Source organism: Phyllobates terribilis, unplaced genomic scaffold (genome assembly GCF_046119375.1).
Source record: "Phyllobates terribilis strain yellow unplaced genomic scaffold, ASM4611937v1 Scaffold_13__5_contigs__length_258822181, whole genome shotgun sequence".
NCBI lineage: Eukaryota > Metazoa > Chordata > Amphibia > Anura > Dendrobatidae > Phyllobates > Phyllobates terribilis.
Genome location: NW_027362773.1, coordinates 133,128,563 through 133,141,909, shown reverse-complemented (window position 1 = coordinate 133,141,909; position 13,347 = coordinate 133,128,563). Strand labels below are relative to the sequence as shown.

General features: G+C 40.0%; 1 protein-coding gene across 7 annotated transcripts in view; it reads right to left on the bottom strand.

Annotated features, from left to right (window-relative positions):
• LOC141174067 (mucin-2-like) overlaps positions 1-13,347 on the bottom strand; it is a 117,782-nt gene that overhangs the window by 12,806 nt on the left and 91,629 nt on the right. For all 7 annotated transcript variants that reach the window (XM_073658702.1, XM_073658705.1, XM_073658707.1 and 4 more), the window contains 10 exons: positions 11,511-11,685; positions 11,120-11,367; positions 10,624-10,807; positions 8,318-8,522; positions 8,036-8,211; positions 7,873-7,942; positions 6,029-6,141; positions 5,403-5,434; positions 1,330-1,507; positions 1,117-1,221 (listed from right to left, as the gene is read on the bottom strand). In XM_073658702.1, the coding sequence (XP_073514803.1) occupies positions 1,117-1,221; positions 1,330-1,507; positions 5,403-5,434; positions 6,029-6,141; positions 7,873-7,942; positions 8,036-8,211; positions 8,318-8,522; positions 10,624-10,807; positions 11,120-11,367; positions 11,511-11,685 (1,486 nt within the window). The remainder of the gene's footprint in view (positions 1-1,116; positions 1,222-1,329; positions 1,508-5,402; positions 5,435-6,028; positions 6,142-7,872; positions 7,943-8,035; positions 8,212-8,317; positions 8,523-10,623; positions 10,808-11,119; positions 11,368-11,510; positions 11,686-13,347) is intronic.

Below are 13,347 nucleotides of genomic sequence, written 5' to 3'. Positions count from 1 at the left end.
GTCGAAAGTCCATTGCAAGTTTGTGTCCAGTTCAGATACCTGAACTGAACTTTGAACTAAACTTCGGGTTGGGTACCAGAACCCAGACTTCTATGGTTGAGTGTGGGAACAGAAGGCGAACACTTCAGAGATATGGATGGAGATGCAATGAAAACTAGGTTGAAGGGCTTAATGAGCCTATCACAAGCCTTTTGAAAAACTCATATTCAGTTAGAGGCATGATTGTCCAAAGCAATGTACATACTAAAGCAAATGTGATTGTACTCTATTCTCTGAAATTTAGCTGAGTTTGATGGAGCGTTCTAAGCATACTGTAATGCTGTGGATGGCAGTCGCAGACTTATGGGGAGGGATGACCGAGGTTTGGTAGGGTTATGGTTATGTTTTGCTTTAGAAATCCATGTACTTTCGGTCTGATTTGTGGGTTTGTATAATGTGGATGTCATTTCTTTATATGTGCAACTAAGGGTAAAATTAAAAAGAAAAAAGAATGGCTGTCGGAAGTCAATGCAATAAGTACTTTTCAATCAATTGAATGGATTAACATGTTAGGTTCTAGCAGTGTTCCCCAACTTCAGTCCTCAAGAGACACCAACAAGTCTCGTTTTCAGGATTTCCTTAGTATTGCACAGGTGATGGAATTATTGCCTGTGCCGGTGATGCAATTATCACCTGGACAATACTAAGGAAGTCCTGAAAACATAACCTGTTGGTGGCTCTTGAGGACTCGAGTTGGGGAACATTGGGTTATAGGTTGAATTCGTTGGACTTATGTCTACCTTCAACCTTAAAAGCTATAAAACTATTTGAAAGATTATATTATTCCAAAGTTTGGGATGAATGGTTAGACTTTCAAACAGATCATGTTTACAACTGTAGTCAAAGTCTTGTCTGCTCTCACGAATTCTATGTTTCTATCCACATCATGTCACAATTACTGTACCACTTGAGATAAGGTTACTCATGTCTACCTCTATACTGACTCAAGCAATTCTTGTATACATCCCTCAGATCACAAAACTATTGGCCTTGGGCTATATAGCCTGATCTGCAAATCTAATTATTTCTTTATTTTCAAATAAGACATTTCTGGAAATATAAGATAAGATCACGTACCGCATTTGTACACAGGACAGCAGTGTCCATCTGGAATGCTCCCAACTATTTCATAGCCAAGGTCACAAATGGGTGATTTGGTTGAGCATAATTTAGTGTCACACTCTAAATGGAAAGAAGCATATGCCAGTTAGTCCTATGGAATCCCTTATATGCTGATTTGTTATAGTTCGCTCTTTGTAGCGACACCATGAAGCTCTAGCATGCACTTACGGCACACAGTCTCGTTGCAGCAGCTATCAGTTGGGCTGAGCTGAATCACAGCTTTGAAACCATCCAGCGCACATGTCAGGTCCTTCATTGGCTTACATATATGTTGTTGACAAGTGATTCCGCTACCACCTTCCCGGCAAACACAGTCCTGGCAATTAAACTCAAATTCTTCCCCAATCTATAAGGATACAAAATTAATCAACAGTTAGCACAATCAAATTTCACTTCCGAATTTACCAAAGTAGGAAGAAACTTCATAGCACTCAGTAGACCCTGTGTGAGCCAACAAAGCTGAAGAGCAGTCACTTGATCCAGAAGAAGACCAGAGCAGCTCTGGAAACTGGAGAAGTCCGTGATTGGTAAGTAATTTAATGCACTTACACTACATTGCATACCTATTTGGAAGGGATTGGTGAATAAAAATTTAGCTGGGAGTGATCCATTAAAAATAATGTAGGAGCTCTTGTGTATGTTTTATGTATACCTGTTTAAGTTGATGTGCAATATCTGGGTTGTCTGCGATCTTGATTACTTCTTCACCTCTGATATGGATCCCCTAATACAGACTACAGTTCCCACACTCTCATTATAATGCTCTTGCTCATAAGTAGACACTCAAGACACTTGGTCTCTGTACCATGAGAAAGGCGCCGGTCCGGTGCAGGAGCGCGTTGCTTTTATTAAAAACCGATTTGGAATCCCAAGGCTCTTCATTCCCAAAGTGCAGCCCGCCTAAATGTACCAGTTTACATTTTTGCCATTATACATCTGGAGGAACCCTTCTCCAGCCAAGGGGCAGCAGCGGCTTTCCACGCTTTTATAGGTTTTGAGCGCCACTAGTGTTGAGCGAGTATGAATCATTAACCCTTTCGGCAAGCCGGGAGCTCGCCAAGTATTTGCGGCGTGCTCAGCATCGATGAGAGTGTCGCCGCAGCTGCATGTGTTACATCTATTATACACCTGTGACACATGCAGGGATTGCCTGTGACACAGGCAATCCCTGCATGTGTCACAGCTGTCTAACAGCCGTGACACTTGCAGCTGCCGAGACAATAACATAAATGTCGTGCACGCCAAAATACTTAGCGAGCACCTGAGAGTGCTCGCCGAAAGGGTTAACGATTCATACTCGCTTAATACTAAGCGTCACCATTGCTTTCACTTTTCCTTCACCAGAAGGTATTGCCCTATTTTGTCTGTGCTTCTGTCTCACCAGAGCTTCTCTTCCTCATAACTAATGGCAGTCAGTGATAGATCAGTGACATCAGTGATCTTAGTGTCTCCTATATGTTGTGCAGCAGAGTCTGAGGATATCCTATTTGAAGTACACATCTTTTTCAGTACTGTGTATAGAGTGATCGAGAAGATAGACATCTGCCTGCAAGGGAGTACAGCTCTGTCTAAAAGTCAACTCGCTGCTCCTGCTGCAGTTCAATGATACGCAGCTGCTCTACAATGCAGTGATGTTTTAGACTGCAGAATGGGACAAGAACCGCCAGGACGTTTGATCTATTGATGGACCTGAAGTACCTAAAAGGACACTTTTTATTTTTCTTTTGTGCCCCTCTGTTCCAAAGTTATGGCCATTGGAAATAAAGAAGCCGATTTTTCCTTCAATTGGGCGTATACCAAGGAACTGCTCTGTGGGCGTGGCTGTGTTTTGATTGGCCAGCGCCAGAGGAGAAAATGCAAATAGCCACAGAGAAGTTCAGTGGTACATGCCCAATTGTTTGAAGGGAAAATTTGCATCTTTATTTCCAGGGGGCATAACTTTGGAACAGAGGGACACAGAAAAAAAAGAAAAACTGTTTCGGAATCAGTGGACCAACAGCAATTGGAAGAAGTACTCAGTTTATCATAAAGAATTTAATAAAATTTCCCCTAAGGCTATGTGCCCACGATGCAGAAATGCTCCGGATTTTTTTTGAGCGTTTCTGAATCTCCCTGGCAGAAAAAACGCATGCGGATTGTACATGCGGATTGTACATGCGGATTGTACATGCGGATTGTACATGTGGATTGTACATGCGGATTGTACATGCGTTTTCCTGCCAGGGACATGCGGATGTGAAGCGTTCTTCACATGCATTTCCGCATGCGGGTTGACAAGCGCTTTCCAAGCGATTTTAGCATCACTTGGAAAGTGCTTGACAACTTGGTCACACTATATAAATCCATGCAACCGGCATGGATTTATATAGTGTGACAGTAAAAGAATGGTAAAAAATAAAAAATAAATATTATACTCACCTTCCAATGGCCCCCGGTGTCCTTAGTGATGCATCTCGGCTTGCCAGCAGCTCGCGGTGGACTAAAAGGACCTTCCATGACGTCATTTAGTCATGTGACGGGTCACGCGACCGCCGACGTCAGCGGGCGCATGACCCGTCACTGACTAAATAACGTTATGGCAGGTCCTTTTTAGACCATCGCGAGCTGCCGGCAAGCCAGGACGCATCGCTAAGGACACCGGGGCCGTCAGACGGTAAGTAAATGTATATTTTTTATTTTATTATTTTTTTTACAAGTACTATGGTACCCGAGTCCGGAGGAGAGTCTCCTCTTCTCCAAACCCGGGTACCATCCGCACATTGAAACGCATGGTATCCGCATCTGCAAATGCAGTGATGCAGATGTAATGCGGTCCAATGCAAGTCAATGGCAAAGAAAACACCGCGATTCCGCAAAATAATTGGTAGTGCTGCGGATTTTTCCGCAATAATAATCCGCAGCGGAAATTTCCACAGCATGTGCACAGCACATGTGGATTATCATTGGGGAACATGGCAGACCTTCTACCATGCTTTTTTAAGCGTTTCTGCAGCGGAATTGCTGCTGCGGAAAAGCTTAAAAAACGCATAGTGGGCACACAGTCTTAAACTAATTTAATAAGCATTAGGCTGTGTGCCCAGTATGCGTTTTTTAAGCGTTTCCGCAGCGGCAATTCCGCTGCAGAAACGCTTAAAAAAGCATGGTAGAAGGTCTGCCATGTTCCCCAATGATAATCCGCATGTGCTGTGCACATGCTGTGGAAATTTCCACTGCGGATTATCATTGCGGAAAAATCCGCAGCATTACCAATTATTTTACGGAATCGCGACATTTTCGCCGCCGTTGACTTGCATTGGACCGCATGACATCCGCATCACTGCATCTGCAGATGTGGATACCATGCGTTTCAATGTGCGGGTGTTACCCAAGTTAGGAGAAGAGGAGACTCTCCGCCGGATCCGGGTACCATAGTACCTGTAAAAAAAACAATAAAATAAAAAATATACATTATACTTACCTTCTGACGGCCCCGGTGTCCTTAGTGATGCGTCCTGGCTTGCCGGCAGCTCGCGATGGTCTAAAAAGGACCTGCCATGATGTCATTTAGTCATGTGACGTCGGCGATCGCGTGACCCGTCACTTGACTAAATGACGTCACGGCAGGTCCATTTAGTCCACCGCGAGCTGCCGGCAAGCCAAGACGCATCGGATAAGGACATCAGGGGCTGTCAGAAGGTAAGTATAATATTTATTTTTTATTTTTTACCATTCTTTCCGGTTGCATGGATTTATATAGCGTGACCAAGATGTCAAGCACTTTACAAGAGATGCTAAAATCGCTTGGAAAGCGCTTGACAACCCGCATGCGGAAATGCATGTGAAGAACGCTTCACATCCGCATGTCCCTGGCAAGAAAAACGCGTGTATAATCCACATGTACAATCCGCATGTACAATCCGCATGTACAATCCGCATGTACAATCCGCATGTGTTTTTTCTGCCAGGGATATGCAGAAACACTCAGGAAAATCCAGAGCATTTCTGCATCGTGGGCACATAGCCTTAAAAGCTTTTCTTTTATGGCTGTCTTTGCAGAAAATAAAAACAATTTCTAATTATCTCTGAGAATACAAATGACAAATTCATCATTTGCAGTATTTTTAAAACAAATTTTTAAGCAACGAAATTAGCCAACTCCCCAGTGGTCCTGTCCGTAAGGATATGTACATTAACAGATTGTCCTGAAAAACTTTTTTGTGGAGTATATAAATTCCTTAAAGGCCACCACAAGAATGACTTACTTGTCGTGGTATGTTGTCTGGTCCAACACATCCTGAAAGAACAGAACATTGCAAGAATGATGTCAGCGCTTATATATTTAATACATTAATATTATACCATTCTTTTAGATTGTACTATATTTCAGCGACTCCAACATTGTCAACTGAAGAATTCTGAGCCAATATTTCCCAAATTTTATGAAACTTAAGCCCAACCACCTATAAAATATTAAGCTCAAGTAATTATTTTCTCACTTCTTAGATAATCACAAGGTAATAAATATTCTACTATGTGCAGCAAAGTTTTATAATACAGACAATACAGAAGTGTCCTTTTCTCGTGACTTGACTTATTCTGAGACACAAAAGGATCAGCTTTTAAAAAAAAAAGTGATTTTGATACACTCTTTTGGGATATGATTATGTTATATGTGTCTATGCTGTATGTCGCCTCCCAGTGGTTGTGATAAGACTTGCAGCCTCTTGAGAATTTTCCTGACATATGTTTGCAATAACATATTCGATTTCTATAGTGAGAAATTGATGTCCTTAAAGAATTTATGGAAAGGTAATGATGGACACATCTGTGTGATGGATATTACAATTGAAAAATCAATAATATACCACTATTACACTATTATTCTTACCACAATTTTGCACGCAGACGTCCACAGCTTCGCTAAAGGGCATCGTATTCTTTGGGCAGAAGCATCCTTCAACCAAACGATTGTTATTTTTATTCAAATTCTCTTCCTCTGGACTAAAAGAAAACATTGTTTAGGTGTCTGTATAGATATGTGATGTGAACTCTGGCGGTACCATAAAATATGAAGTGAATGTCCACCTTAGTCCGTCATATTTTTTTAGGTACAACATTCCCTTCCGATTAAGCACCTTTATGAATTGTATCCAGTAAGTGATTAAACTCCCACTAATGATTTAACTATATGCAAGCCTTTTGAAGTACAGTATAAAAGAATGAAAATAAATAAGAATTTTGGGCTCATTAAAGTGTTTTCCACTTTTCGCATGTAAAATAACATAATCAGATACTACTCACTCTCGCCAACAAGGATTACCCAAAACCCGAAATGCATTGATGGTTTGCACATGTTGCAAATATGAATTTTTTTATGAAGAAAGTTACAAACATTTTGAATCCCCAAGTGTTGGACTGCTATATTTTTTTTACATAGATCAACATTTACTTTCATGTTAATTTTTCCCATAGCTATTATTTTACATAACTTCTCTTTTAAAACTCTTTTTGGAGATTCTTAAAAGTTAAGATTCATATATACAGATGGTGTAGAGCTTGTTGCATTTAATGACACCAGGGCTATCGGTTTTGCTGCTGCACCTTGTAAATATATATATAGTGACCATCTCATGTGTATACACATATAGTGACCATCTCACATGTATACACATATAGTGATTATCTCATGTATAGATCCCTGACCAAGAGACCTCCCACCTGCTCTCAGACATAACATTGCTTGTTACTGTGGAAACCAGACCCCTGGGGTGCCACATTTATACATAGTGACCATCTCACGTGTATACACATATAGTGACCATCTCACGTGTATACACATATAGTGACCATCTCACGTGTATACACATATAGTGACCATCTCACGTGTATACACATATAGTGACTATCTCATATGTATGCACATATAGTGACCATCTCACATGTATGCACTGTGACAAAGTCAATGGTAAAGTGCTGGAGGGGAGATATGTTTCCCTGAGGCTATTAGCTTCAGTAAACTAAAACCATTAAGTTTCCTCCAGCATGTTATTTTTTGAGAGGGGTTAAGTCCATTTGTAAAAGGGAGTGGTTTTTGTGAATGGCCATTGTGAAGGGCTGGAGACCATTCACCATATCTCCACCTCAGGATGTGGTCTGGGGGGTTTAAATACTGGGCCAGCTGAGGCATTCAGGGTTCAGTGTCTGGAGAAGCTAGCTCCAGAAGGAAGTTTGTGTTTGTTCCTGAAACATGTGGAGTTGCTGAACTCTCAGCAGGCGGATCCCTGCTACTACAAGGACTGTGTTATTTGTGTTACCATTTTTGTTTTGTTTTCCTGTTTTGCCAGTGGGCTGTGTTTATTTTCATGGACTAACTGTTGGTTTATGACACACTACAATAAACCAACAAAAGACTTAAAGCGAATGTGTTTACCTCCGTGTGCAGCTGAGTGAGCGATCTACCACAGCACATATAGTGACCATCTCATGTGTATACATACAGTGATCATCTCATGTGTATACATATATTGACCATCTCATGTATATATACATACAGTGATCATCTCATGTATATACATATAGTGACCATCTCATGTGTATACACATATAGTGACCATTTCACGTGTATACACATATAGTGACAATCTCATTTATATATACATATAGTGACCATCTCACGTGTATACACATATAGTGATCATTGCACAATGTAAATGTATATTTTTTAACACTTACGTGGTTGCACATGTTTTGGGTAAAGCTTGACCACAGGCATTGTAAACTTTGTGAGAGGGGCAGGAAATAGCTGGAATAAAGGAAAACCATCCATTAATATTAGTACTTCACTTATTATCTGCTTCTCTGTTTGCAAAAGCCATTGATACAAAGATACACGTACTACATTCTGAAGTCCGAGATCTCCAGTCTATGCAAACACCTTGCTCCCCGCAGAGAAGAGCGTATTGCTGCAAGCTGGTGCATTCAATGTTGGAATTTGAAACATGGCAGCTGTCATAATTACATGCCTTGTAGAAGTTGGCAGGTGACAGAGTCTTGTGGCATTCCTGAAAGGGTCTTTTAATCGGAAATACAAAAAAAAATAATTATTCAGGACCACTTGCAACATAAAAGTTGCTCCAATTGATATATGTCTTAAAAAAAAGTCTCATAAAATCCTTACGCTTGCAAAAGAAGTTCACATAAAGGTGATGGCTTGCATTCTGTTGAAGGCACTGTGACTTTAGGGGGAACAGTTGACCTTAAGTGACCGCATTCAGGTTTACTTGGATCTGGCACAACCCAGGAATCAGCCATGATTTCACAGCGTGAGGCAATGGTGCCATCAGGCAGCCTGCAGTCATCACTTCTCTCGTTGGTGCAAGTACCTATAAAGGATGGTTTTGTGTGAGTACAATTTATGCTATAATAACTAATATAAACAAATTCTTTAGATTTACTGCAAGAGGCAAGATACAGTGATATAATGTAGAGACAGAGGCCCTGATTCCAGTGATGTGTCACTTACTAGGCTGCTTGCTGTAGTTTTGATAAAAACTGTTTTATCTGCTGCAGTTCTAGCAGTCCTCTGAATGCTGAGCTGTGTATAACCCCGCCCCCACCACTGATTGGCAGCTTTCTGTATACACTGTGCATAGGCAGAAAGATGCAAATCAATGCTGGGGGCGGGGTTATACAGAACTCATGAATATGGAGGACATGGAGGACTACATGGCAGCAGGTTTACTAGTCCTCTAGTGATAAAATCACTGCTTTATCAACAGGACATGATCAAAACTACAGCAGTAGCCCAGTAAGCGACACATTGCTGGAATCAGGTTCTCTGTGTCTACATTATACTACTCTCAGATTAGTTGGCAAAATCCTGGTAACAGATTCTCTTTAAAGGAGAGAGTAATGAGAATTTGGGATTTTTTTGGTGTGACTTATTTAGAAGCTTCATGTTATGTTCTTCTTGATTAATGGTAATGAATGAAACTCACCTTTGTTGCTCTGCAACTCTGATGTGGCTGTTCTTAACTATGTACTAGGTATGTATGGTATGGGACATAATACCGAGGCTATCTCACAACGGCTCGTTCTCAGTCTGCGGGACATGCTCCATCAAGTGCTATATTGGTGCTGCTTTGCCCTCATAAAATTTTGACAAAAATTTAGGAATTTAGGACCAACTTATACAAAAAAAAGAAGCCTTCATGTGGATGCCAAATGCCCTTTTTATTTTTACGCTACAGGTACATCAATGTGTACTAGAAATGAACAATTCTTTTCAAATTTTGACAAATTCACCTAGTTTTTCTTGGTAATTTGATTTGTGGTAAATCAAAAGTCTCCAAGTTTCCTGAAAAATATGTATCAAACTATTCTCTTTTCATCACACATTAATCTTCACTGCTGTGCTGTCACATACACTCGTCCAGTTTTTTCAATGTTTTAAGGTTTTCTCTCCCTATCTCCATGGCTAAGCTGTGATGTCCTCTCATCATCCAGATTTGCCTCAAAATGGCTGCTGCATTTCCTACTTCTTCTTTTATACTGTCTATGAAAGCCCCTTTTCATTAACTGAGCTATAACTTGTGATGTGATATATGCAACGCATTGTGGTGAAGTCCGATCGTGATCATGCAATCTTCTGGAATGTGTAAAATGGCAGCAGCTATTTTAGGTGATTCGCATAAAGTGAAATGCAAATTGTTTGAATTTGCTGGGTTCAACAAATTCCTAAAAACTTGACACGATTTGGATTCTCATTGACTAAATTCTCTCATCTTTAAAGAGGTTGTCCACTACTTTTACATTAATGACCTATCCTTAGGATAGGTCATCAATGTCTGTTCACCAGGGGTCCGACACTCGGCACCCCCAACGATCAGCTGTTATCAGTGTCGACGGGAAGTTCTCACTTTCCGAGTAGCACCGTCTGCTTGTAGTGGCCACCCCAGGGTACTGCACATCCGCCTTCTATTGATTTGAATAGGAGGCGGATGTGTAGTACCAAGCACCGGCGACACAAATAACAGCTGATCAACGGGGGTGCCGCATGTCAGACCCCGGCCGATCAGACATGTAATCGGCCATCAGTGTAAAAGTAGTGGACAACTTATTTTATGTGAACCTGTTTTCATATTTCTATTTGTTGAGAACATTTGGAAGGATAATTTAATTGTTGGGAATTTGTGGAACTAGAGAAAACATCACATAAGCAATTTAAAGGTTTGATATGAAAGCTTATCACTGATGAAAAGATTCAGATTACATGCATAAAATAATTTGTTCATAAACTGTTGCACTACAACATACAGAAATTAACAGATCATGCACTAGGGTAACAACAATTTTGTGATCACCACTGTAGATTGGAACTAGGGGCAAGAGTTGACTCTATGTACAATGAGTGTTGCTGGAATTTACTCAAGTAAATCGATACAAGAGTTTAAGAACTATCATATCTGAAAAGAGGAAACTTACCGCACTGTCCTTGTGTGTTATGTCCAAAAAGTCTGAAGGGCAATTGAACCGAAAAAGACATACCATTGTATGTGATATTAGCCTCTAACTCTGGTATTTCCACAACATAATTGATGCCAGATGTATACACTTTCACCCCATATTTTTTATAGGGCGTTCCTACAATTTCATCATTTACAAGAACCTGCAAACAAATTTAAAAAGTTAACAGGATAAAGTAGCAAAGTTTAGAAAACAAGTGCTTTTTAGAGGATCTACTGTGGAAAATCATTCAATATTGGTGTTGGCCTCATCCAGAATATATCTGGATATTAATATGACTCTCTCCTTAATCCATCCACATAAAGTGTTAACCATGTAAGGCAATGGGGCCTTCATAACTGCTAGCAAAGTTGTATTTGGTCAATATATGCCATCTATCTTCTAGTTTATGGAACTATTCCAGAATAAAATGACTGTTTCATGATCTGTCATATACCCCATTGATCCTTCCTACCTGTAACCTTATTGGTGTCAAGCTCTTTGCTTTAATGCGTATCAGCTGAGTTTCATGGCGGACAATGATGTCACGAGGGCAGGAGACTCGATCTCGTGCTCCACAATCATAGTTATCAATGTAGACTCCAAAATTGTCAATCCGCTTTTCAATTTCCTCCACTAGTGTATAGGTGCAGTTGCCTTGATAACTATAATAGGTGCCATCAAATGTGACATAATGGGGATCTCCCCAGCCATTGCAAACACCTAAATGGAAAAAATGAGGATAAGTTATTAAATATTAGATATCATATTATATTATATGGTTTTAAAAATCCAAGTGAATTCGCTTTAGCTGTAGGAATATACTAATGACAAATTTAGGCATGATCCAAAAGAAAGACACTCACAATCACATTCCCAGTGCCAGCAGCAAAGGTCATCATCTGGTACAGCTATTGGCTGAAGTCCATTAGCACATGTGATTTTAGGTGGTGGTTCACACTTGAGTTCAATGATCTCTACTATGTTGTTTTCCAGACACCTAGCCATGGTGCAGTTACATAAAACCCAGGTTTCATTATGCTGGAAAAAAACAAAAAGATTATAGTACTGCCTGGAAATGATAGGTATAAATGAAATATAAGTTATCTGGACCTGTACCACTAACAAGAAGACATCCTTTACATCTGGATGAATGAAAATGTCATCATCATAATAGACAGGATTATTTACTGGAAGAGCAGTGAGACATGAAAATCTCTGGTTTTTCATGCTTTTCTTGAAAACCATAATATTTCAGGTTATGGGTTCTAGATTAATGCAGATGGAACACTGATAGAGATGAGCGAACCTGAGGTTAAAAGTCCGATGTTCATAACGGACAGTTACTGTCCAGTGCTAAACGACGAACATGGATTTTCCCCGAAGGCCCATTGCAATGTTTGGAGTTCCAGGGGAAGTCCATTGGAGAAAAAGAGAGAATTTTCCAACTCAAAAGTCCGGGTCCCCATTGTTTTCAATTGTTCTGGTTCGAGTTCGGGTACAGTTCTAGCACCTGAACCGAACTTTGTAATAAACCTGAACTTTCATGGGTCTGCTCATCCCTAGACACTGATCCAGAGAGTTATTCTCATTGATATTTTGGAGTTGGGAAGAAATATTTTGCCTAATGTGGGGGAAATTGGCTTTCATTGGGTTTACCGCTTTCCTCTGGATTAACACATTGGGATTATGGGTTGAGCTTGATGGACCTGTGTTTTTTTCATCCTTGTGATCTATGAAGTTATAGATGAGAGCAAATTTGTCTGCCCCATTATAAGAATATATCAAAATACAGACTTCTGACAAATTTTGAGCAGTTCAGAAAATAGGTAACACAGGAAGTTGAGCAAAAAGAGAGACGCAACTCAACAATTTGTGAATGTTCCCAAAACCATTGGATCTATCCAAATTTTGAAGACATGCAGTAGATACACTGAAGGGGCAGAGGTGCTTGTGGTTACAATCCTGGACCCATCTCCTCTTGCCTCCTCTTTGCTTTCTTCTTTGAGTTACCTCTACACAGCAACAACCCAATTGCCAGTTCATTTTTAGAGATTCACAATAATGCCTCATGGATGGGAAATTAGGTACTGTATAATTATCATAATATTTTTATTTTATTTTTTGTATTTCATTTCTTGCATCGTGATTAGTGCTGATTGTATTCTGTGAAATCATAAAAATTCAAGTGGGTAAATGACATTGCACTGCAGTCTTACTGGAAAAAAATGGGACTGTAATGGCCCATCAGCTTCACTCATGAAAGTAAGATAGGAAATGAACATATACAGTACAGACCAAATGTTTGGACACACCTTCTCATTTAAAGATTTTTCTGTATTTTCATGACTATGAAAATTGTACGTTCACACTGAAGGCATCAAAACTATGAATTAACACATGTGGAATTATATACTTAACAAAAAAGTGTGAAACAACTGAAAATATGTCTAATATTCTAGGTTCTTCAAAATAGCCACCTTTGGCTTTGATGACTGCTTTGCACACTCTTGGCATTCTCTTGATGAGCTTCAAGAGGTAGTCACCCAAAATGGTTTTCACTTCACAGGTGTGCCCTGTCAGGTTTAATAAGTGGGATTTCTTGCCTTATAAATGGGGTTGGGACCATCAGTTGTGTTGTGCAGAAGTCAGCTGGATACACAGCTGATAGTCCTACTGAATAGACTGTTAGAGTTTGTATTA